The 8,126-nt window shown below is 39.7% G+C and overlaps 1 protein-coding gene across 1 annotated transcript; it reads left to right on the forward strand.

The window, feature by feature from the left end:
* The first annotated feature begins 978 nt into the window (after positions 1–978).
* mthfs (5,10-methenyltetrahydrofolate synthetase (5-formyltetrahydrofolate cyclo-ligase)) lies at positions 979–7,656 on the forward strand. Its single transcript, XM_085772554.1, has 3 exons — positions 979–1,283; positions 3,485–3,749; positions 7,203–7,656. Exons 1-3 carry the CDS (start codon positions 1,173–1,175, stop codon positions 7,427–7,429), a joined length of 603 nt encoding a protein of 200 aa, XP_085628680.1. The 5' UTR covers positions 979–1,172; the 3' UTR covers positions 7,430–7,656.
* Positions 7,657–8,126: the final 470 nt, after the last annotated feature.

Consider the following 8,126-nt stretch of genomic DNA (forward strand, 5'->3'; position numbering starts at 1 on the left):
CGCTTCCAGATGTTTAACTTTGGACAGGCCCGCCTCCCCACACACAGCCAATCACATGTTGCCTGTAGGATCCACCCTAATCCAGCCCTCTGGTAGTTAATGCAAACCAGCCTGGCAAATGACTAAGCAAAATTGTTCTCCATGCAGACACAGATCAGTCTCCTTGGTTGTTAGTTAGCTGAAATAAAAGGACAAAAGGCTTTAAAACATGTATGAGGATTGACAGTTTAAAAGAACTGCTACACGCTAGAGGGGACCTTTTTTTAGTCCAAAAAAAAAAAATTACATAAAGTTAAGGATTTAAATAATGGTCAGTGTAAGAATGACACTGACTAAATATGAATTACTGAAGCTATCACCAGGTGTGACAACAGTGAGTGAGACAGAGTATTTTTAGGTTTTGGTGATGTCACTGTGATAGTAGAAGACCATTTCCAAAAGAAAATGATATTTTTAGATTAATCCATGGCTGTGGCTTTACATTGACTATCACATCACAAAGCTCATCAAGGTGAAAGCCAGATTTGAAATTTTCAAGTTTTACAGTCATTCACAATTGTAAATTTGCTAAAACAAAACCTGACTTTGATGTTTTCATTAGTGTAGTTTTTCTTTACCCCTTTTTAAAAATAAATATTTAGGCAATTTTCTTACTGTTTGTTTTATTGTTCTTTATTCTTATTCTGTATGTTGTTATAATTTTCCTGTTAAGTGTCTTGTAAGTGCTTATGCACTTAGACCTCCTTCTAGAACTAAACCCACTGAACCATTCCTGCGGTCTGTTGTCCCGTTGTTACTGAGGAATTTTTGGGAGAATTAAAGTAATGTTTTTTTTTTTTTTTAAAAACGCCCTGAACAGTCCCAGAGCGATCGCTCTGAACAGTCCCAAAGACGGTTTATCTTTGGTTGTCCATTGATGAACAGTCGCGCATGCGCCAGGACGATTTACGGCACACGTAGATACCCACGGTTGTCGTAAAGTGCTGAACCTCCAGTAAACATGACAGCCATGTGTTGTTGTGATAGTTAATGTGTAACTTGTAGAAAGTTACACGAAGCGCTATGTCGAAATCTCTTCTTTCACACCAGTAACACACAACGCACTTCACGTGGCTGTCTGTTAAACTGTATTTCTTTTGGTTAGCTTAGCTTGCACCGTGAGCAGAGCCGAGATGGCTGCACTGAGAGCTGCAAAACAAACTTTGCGGAAAGAAATAAAGCGACGGGTCTTAGCGCTGAGTAACGAGGAGAAACAACGACAGTCCCTGGTCGTTTCACAAAAGGTAAGACAAAGTTCAGGTCGTGATAAAGAGAAGAAGAGAGGCGTCGTCTGTTATTACAAACTATTACCATAGAAGCGTCGTTTCTCTCTTCTGCTTCTGGTAGCGTACATCACTTCACGGGGAGAGCCTGAATGCAACATCTGATAGACTCCCTGCTATGGGCTTAAAATGTCGTTTCGGCGGACGTGCTGTAAAATGAAGCTTTTATATAGAGAGAATGAAGCTTTTTTGGTTTCTCTCCCAATGACTATGAGTAGGTAAACAATTTGTGCCAGGCAGGCAGACTTGAAAATGGAGGATTAATGCGGAGATAAAGTGAACTGATGTTTCTATTAGAGCCGAATTAATCAGTCAGTGAGCTGCTCTCACATCAGTGTAAAGTCAGGTAGAAAGAACCCCTCTCTGCTACTAGTCGTCTCACTAACTGTTAATGTTGTTGTGTTTTTGAACGTAGTCTGGACTGGTTACTGTACGTTAGACAGACACGCTCAGTGATCAGCTGATCTTAGCTCTGCCGTGAAACAACAGGCTTTCTAGTCCAGTCATTTTATGAGAAAAGGTTAAACAAATTGCAACAGAAGCAAACTCATCTGATTTTGTATCCTCAGCATGTCCTGAGTGAGGGAAAAAAAGCCCCGAAGAATCCCATTAGGGGAAAGTTTCGAAAAACACCCAAACATATCCCATTTATACGCATATAAAAAATTTTTTTCACGTGAATAGGGTAAAATTTTTAACCTTTAGATATCTCCACGAAAATTACTGAGTTGATTACTTACATTAAGACAAACAAAAAATGTATTACAAGTTTTTTGAAATTCTTTGTTAACATGAGCAAATTTGCATAAATCTGTATAAATTTGCATAAATTCCACCGTTTTGACGGCACGTGTGTATATGAAGTTTCTGTGGTGGTACCGGCATAAAAATTGGAATGAGTTGACTCCATCGGTCAACCGACAAGTTGACCACTTTAAATTTCAAGATGACTGCAATTTTTCAAGACAGCCACATCCTTAGTAGAGCAGGTATGACATGCTCCGTCTCTATTAATGCTCATGGGCCTAAATTGGTTCCATTCCTTTTTTAACTGTAATATCATATTACAGTTAAAAAATGTCTTGTTCAATCTTGTTAACATATATGTTAACAAAATTGAACAAGACCTGCTCTACTCAATGTTTAGATCAGGTGTTGTATGTATGCAAATTAGCCATACATAATTGGATTATGCACTGTTGGCTCATGTCATACCTGCTCTACTAAGGATGTGGCTGTCTTGAAAAATTACAGTCATCTTGAAATTTAAAGTGGTCAACTTGTCGGTTGACCGATGGAGTCAACTCATTCCAATTTTTATGCCGGTACCACCACAGAAACTTCATATACACATGTGCCGTCAAAACGGTGGAATTTATGCAAATTTATACAAATTTATGCAAATGTGCTCATGTTAACAAAGAATTTCAAAAAACTTGTAATACATTTTTTGTTTGTCTTAATGTAAGTAATCAACTCAGTAATTTTCATGAAGATATCTAAAGGTTGAAAATTTTACCCTATACACGTGAAATTTTTTTTAAATATGCGTATAAATGGGATATGTTTGGGTGTTGTTCTAAACTTTCCCCTAATGGGATTCTTCGGGGCTTTTTTTCCCTCACTCAGGACATGCTGAGGATACAAAATCAGTTGAGTTTGCTTCTGTTGCAATTTGTTTAACGTTGACCCCTTTTTTGGCCTAAAATTACTGGACTATTCAGGTTTAATTCTGGAACAGTGGTTCTCTTATTACCCAGGTAAACCACCATGATGTCGAAGTTACAGTAGACATACGTGGACTGTCACGTGTGAATCTCAATGATGTCTCAAAGATGTTCATGCTGAACATGGTCAGGATTAAAGGTTATTATCATATTTTAATTTTTATCTTCGTCTTCAACCAAGCATCACTCAAAAAGTTTGGATGGATGACAAGGAAAAGTCCATACTAAATAATTAAGTTGGTGGAGTCAAGGGTTCAGTTAATCAAGTCAATCATCTAGTTAACTTGTGAGATCTGGCAAAGTGCCGACATCACAAATCAGAGGCATCAAGGGAATGTGCTGTGATCAGGCTGGTTGAAGACTTGTGGGCCTGCCCTACATCATCATTTTGACCCCTGCCCCGCTGTCCCCTGACCTTCCTGTATTTCCTTGCAGCTATTCAAACATCCCAAGTACGTGTCCTGTAACCGGATCGCAGTGTTTCTCAGCATGAGCGATGAAGTACGCGCCAATGAAATCATCAAGGATGTGTTTAAAATGGGTAAAAGCTGCTTCATCCCCAAATACAACAGCAGCAACAATCACATGGACATGCTGCAGCTCCACAGTGTGAAGGACATGGAGATGCTGCCTCTGACCTCCTGGAACATCCAGCAGCCTGCTGAGGATGACCACAGCAGAGAGGAAGCACTGGCTGGAGGTAACGTACTGTACACGGCACTGACGATTCTGAAGACTTCACTGAAGATTCAATTAGATCCAGCTTTACTGTCATTGTCCTGAGTACAAGTACAACACCAATGAAATGTAGTTACTATCTAACCAGAAGTGCAACAATGGTAGGATTTACAGATGAGTGCAGGTTAAAAGTAAGTATAATAGGATTGATCAGGCATAAAATTAAATTGCACATAATTTTTCTCTTTGCACCATAACAAAAGGAAAAATTTGTGTTCTCATTATTTCTAAGTTATTGTGCTGATATTTTACTGGTCCAGCCCACTTGAGATCAAATTGTGCTGTACATGGCCCCTGAACTAAAATGAGTTTGACACCCCTGGTGTAGGTGGTTCTGCCTGTGCAAATAAAATGACCATAGCAGAGCAGTTAACAGAGCAGTAATGAATGCAGTGATGCTGAAGAAGTGGTGGTGTGGAGTTCAGCAGGGTCCCTGCCTGAGCAGAGGAGGGTGAAAAGTCCATGTTTGTCCTGCCCATGCAGCATTTATCGCAAATGTGTGTAATTGGTAGCAAGTGGCTTATCCCATAATTTAATCTACTTGTAAAAAAAACTGTGCTCAGTGCGTGGAGTTGTTGTGGAGCCGGAGTGGAATGACACAGAATGACCAGCAGATGGAGCCGTTGTTCCTCTGAAGATGAGAGAAGTGACTGTACAGGTACAGTAACTGGCCTGCAGTCAGCTCATCTGACCTGCATCTAGCAGGACGTCAGTGTTCCTGTGTGAGCGCCCCCTGCAGAATCAGGTTTGACCGTTGTGTCACTACAGTTGAGTGAATGTCAACATTTCTCAGCATCATCCTGTCATGCAGGCCAGGCACCATCAGGTTCTCTGACCTGTGTCCTCATGTTAACATTTCCTTGAGTAGAATCCAAATATTTCCCCAGCTCATAGTAACATAATGAACTGTTGTGTTACCAACAGATAGAGAAAGAAATTCAAATATATCATATTCTTATATTTAAAAACTTGGAAAAGAGGATGGTTGATTTTTTCCCCCCTTTTAGTGCATGAGCTACACCTCAAAACTGTTATCTAATGTTTGTTATTATATAATTTATTATACAATTTACTGCCCGTACAGGTGGGGAAATCATTTATTTCTCCTTTGACCCACATTGTTTAGAAGACAATAATTAGAATGTAAACCTACTGTATTCTCATGCTTTGTGTGGGTAATTTGAAATCTGCATGACTGCAGCTGCACATCATTATCGCTGTGTGAGGCTTAGGTGCTGCACAAGCCGTTGGTTGTTTCCAATAAAATATTTTCCTCCTCACTATCATGTAGGTCGGGCATGGGCAAGCTATTCCACAAAGAAAACCTGCAGCCACACCGGCTCTTTGTGGAATTATAGCTTTCCCATGCCTGATGTAGGTTTAATATGGAGAGATTAGAACATCCACCAGTGTTTTCTACTTTCTGCACAAGTTTAGTGGAAAAAAATCTCACAAATTTGGCAGGAAGTTTCCTGAAGAAAACTGATAAAATGCTTCTATTCCTAAACTTAAAAGTAGGACAACATTTGTGTCACTCTGTGATGTTTTAGCCAGCCTGGACTGATTTCCAATTTAAGACACTAGATAAATATGGGCCCTGATCTGCTCTCATATCATCATAACCTAGTGCAGCACATCCAGTCCATGGGCTGTATTACTTATCTGTGCAGCGGAGGCTGGAGCCAATCCCAGCTGACTGGTTGTGGGTAGATGGGGGAATCCATGTTGCTCTCCAGAGCTGTTAATATGTGTTCTGATACTAATGTCCACCCTCACTGACTCACAGACTGAGACTCCTTCCTGATGGGTCTGTGAAGGCTTTAGGGCCTGTTTACACAACAACACTTGCGGAAACAAAATATTTCATCGGATGTGCCTTTCTTTCAGACGGTGACAGCGTTTTTGGGCTTAAAAACACTCCACCGTTCCCATCTAAAGGGTAAAAACTAGTGCTGTCAAAAAAATTGCGTTATTAATGCATTAACACAAATCAATTTTAACAGTGTCAATCTTTTTATCGCGAGATTAACATTCTTTGTTTTTTCATAAACTGTGGCCACTGCTAGTCTTGGGATGGTATGATGTCACGCTGAAGTAGTTCAACCGCGGCCAGACCAGTCATGAATATCTGCCAGACTTCTGAAGTCTGGTATCAGCATACATCATGCATGACCTAACAGAGCTGCAAAAATCTTGAGTTACATTCAAAAACCTGTTTTCAATGACAGAAAGTAAATTCACTGGAGCAGTATTTTTTTTCGATCGATCAGCTGTGTTTACAGTTTCAGGTGTCATAGTTCTGATGGTTAGACAGATGAATTAGTCTCTAACACATCCTACAGTTTGACAGGTCAAATTAGTCAAAACTTTCAGCCTCTGAAGCACCGTCATCCTCCGTTTATTGATAGACAGTGTTACGTTGTGTGAGATTTTGCTTCAAATGTGAATGACTGCTCAAAGTGAGAATGTTAGTGTGAAATATAACACTACTCGTTGTTGTTGTTTTCAATAAAAAAAAATTGCACAAAGAAAGCCTGTCCACTTTTCCATGTTGATAAGAGTATAATTCAAGGGACATTTCGATTTTGAATCGTTTGACAGCACTAGTAAAAACGCATGCTCTGATCTGCACACATCCCGTATGCATTTACGCGCAGCCGCATGGACTTTGGTGTGTTTCACACTGCCACCTAGCCGCCTGCCGTATATACAACATCAAATTCACCACTTGAAAGCAGATTTCCCCCAAAAAACGCTTGTCTAAACGTAGAATAAAAAGTGAGATCGCAACACCACTTTTGTGTTTTCTGTTCAGATCTTTTCAGTGTAAGCTACACTGTAGGCCGCCGTGTCTCCACTGCAGAGTACCTGTAGACCTTGTGTGTTTGTGGTTTGCTGTCTGTATCTACAAGTAAAAGTGTACATTTTCTTACACCTTCATTCCTGATGACTGATGGGTTTACATGGAGCCAAATATTCCATTTAGACATCAAAACCGAATTAAAATGCTCCATATAAACAGATCAGTCAGAATAAACAAGCCAAAGAGGTGGAATAAACCTTTCTTAAACCCAAAGAAATGAAAATTGCGTCATGTAAATGGTGAAACTGAATATTGTCTGGTTCAGACAATCAGACAAATCAGCCCGTCCCGCTGGGTTGTTCAAGTCATACACACACTCATTAAAAACACTCAGAACACAGTAAACCCGAAAGACTCATTCATAATGAATTCAATTTGAGTTTGAATTGTATTTTCTTTATTTCTTTTAAAAAATGGGACAATACAGGTACATATTAATGGACATGTATAATGTAAATATTAATTAAATTATAGCCATATGGCTAATATCAGTCACGGGATTCTTTCAGAGTGTCCATGTAAACCCACCTTGTGTCTGCTCTCATTTTCCAGGAGGTCTGGATTTGATCTTGATGCCAGGCCTGGGTTTTGACAAGATGGGGAGGCGTCTGGGTCGAGGGAGGGGCTACTATGACACCTACTTGGAGCGCTGCCTCAGACACCCCAAAGGAAAGCCCTACACCATCGGACTGGCCTTCAAAGAACAGATGTGTGGGGAAATCCCCGTCGACGACAACGACGTGCTCATCGACGAAGTCCTGTACGAGGAGGACCACTAGCGGTCTCCACGTTCAGACGTTGTGATTTGCTGTGGCAGGAAGAGCTCAGGTGGAAGTGATGAGAGTGAGGAGCCATCATTAAGGTCATTACCTCCACCCGTGGCTCCCTGCTGCTGCTCTAAATGTCAGCTCTCATGGGATCATACAGTTATGATACAAACTGATTCACTAGCTGTATTGATATGTGTGTGTAGCGCCACATTGTGTAATAATGTACTACATTTTCACCTCATGATGTAATAACGCTGGATTTTGTAATAAATACATATATTAATATATAATAAACTTTGCCACATTTGTAATAAGTTGTTACATAATGCACCAAATTATTACAATAACTTCATTAGAAAAAGTGCAACACCTGCATTTTGTAATAACTGATGCGATATGTTGGAGTTTATTACAAAATGCGATAAAGTTTATTACGTATTCTGTTTAAGAATTTTATTACCAAATGTGGCAGCTTGTTATAAAATGCAGTGTTATTACATAAAGAGGTGAAAATGTATTACATTATTACATAATGTGGCGCTACAGTGTGTTTAATGTCCTGACACCTGGTGTGTTCTGTCAGTATTCTGCTCCTGATATCATGCTGACAGTAAACAGCGATGAACAGTCAGTCATATTGTTCATTACAACACTTCACACAAAGAATTGATTTACAATAAATATTAGTTCAATTAAAACAAGTGCA

The sequence above is a fragment of the Trachurus japonicus genome, chromosome 3 (assembly GCF_045865225.1).
Source record: "Trachurus japonicus isolate A0001 chromosome 3, Traja_1.0".
Lineage (NCBI taxonomy): Eukaryota > Metazoa > Chordata > Actinopteri > Carangiformes > Carangidae > Trachurus > Trachurus japonicus.

What these genes read in the sequence shown, in the direction of transcription:
- mthfs (XM_085772554.1), top strand. Translation starts at nt 1,173, where the DNA reads ATGGCTGCACTGAGAGCTGCAAAACAAACTTTGCGGAAAGAAATAAAG. An exon ending in CCCTGGTCGTTTCACAAAAG is followed by an intron (nt 1,284 to 3,484) that starts GTAAGACAAAGT and finishes ATTTCCTTGCAG; the next exon opens with CTATTCAAACATCCCAAGTA. An exon ending in AGAGGAAGCACTGGCTGGAG is followed by an intron (nt 3,750 to 7,202) that starts GTAACGTACTGT and finishes CTCATTTTCCAG; the next exon opens with GAGGTCTGGATTTGATCTTG.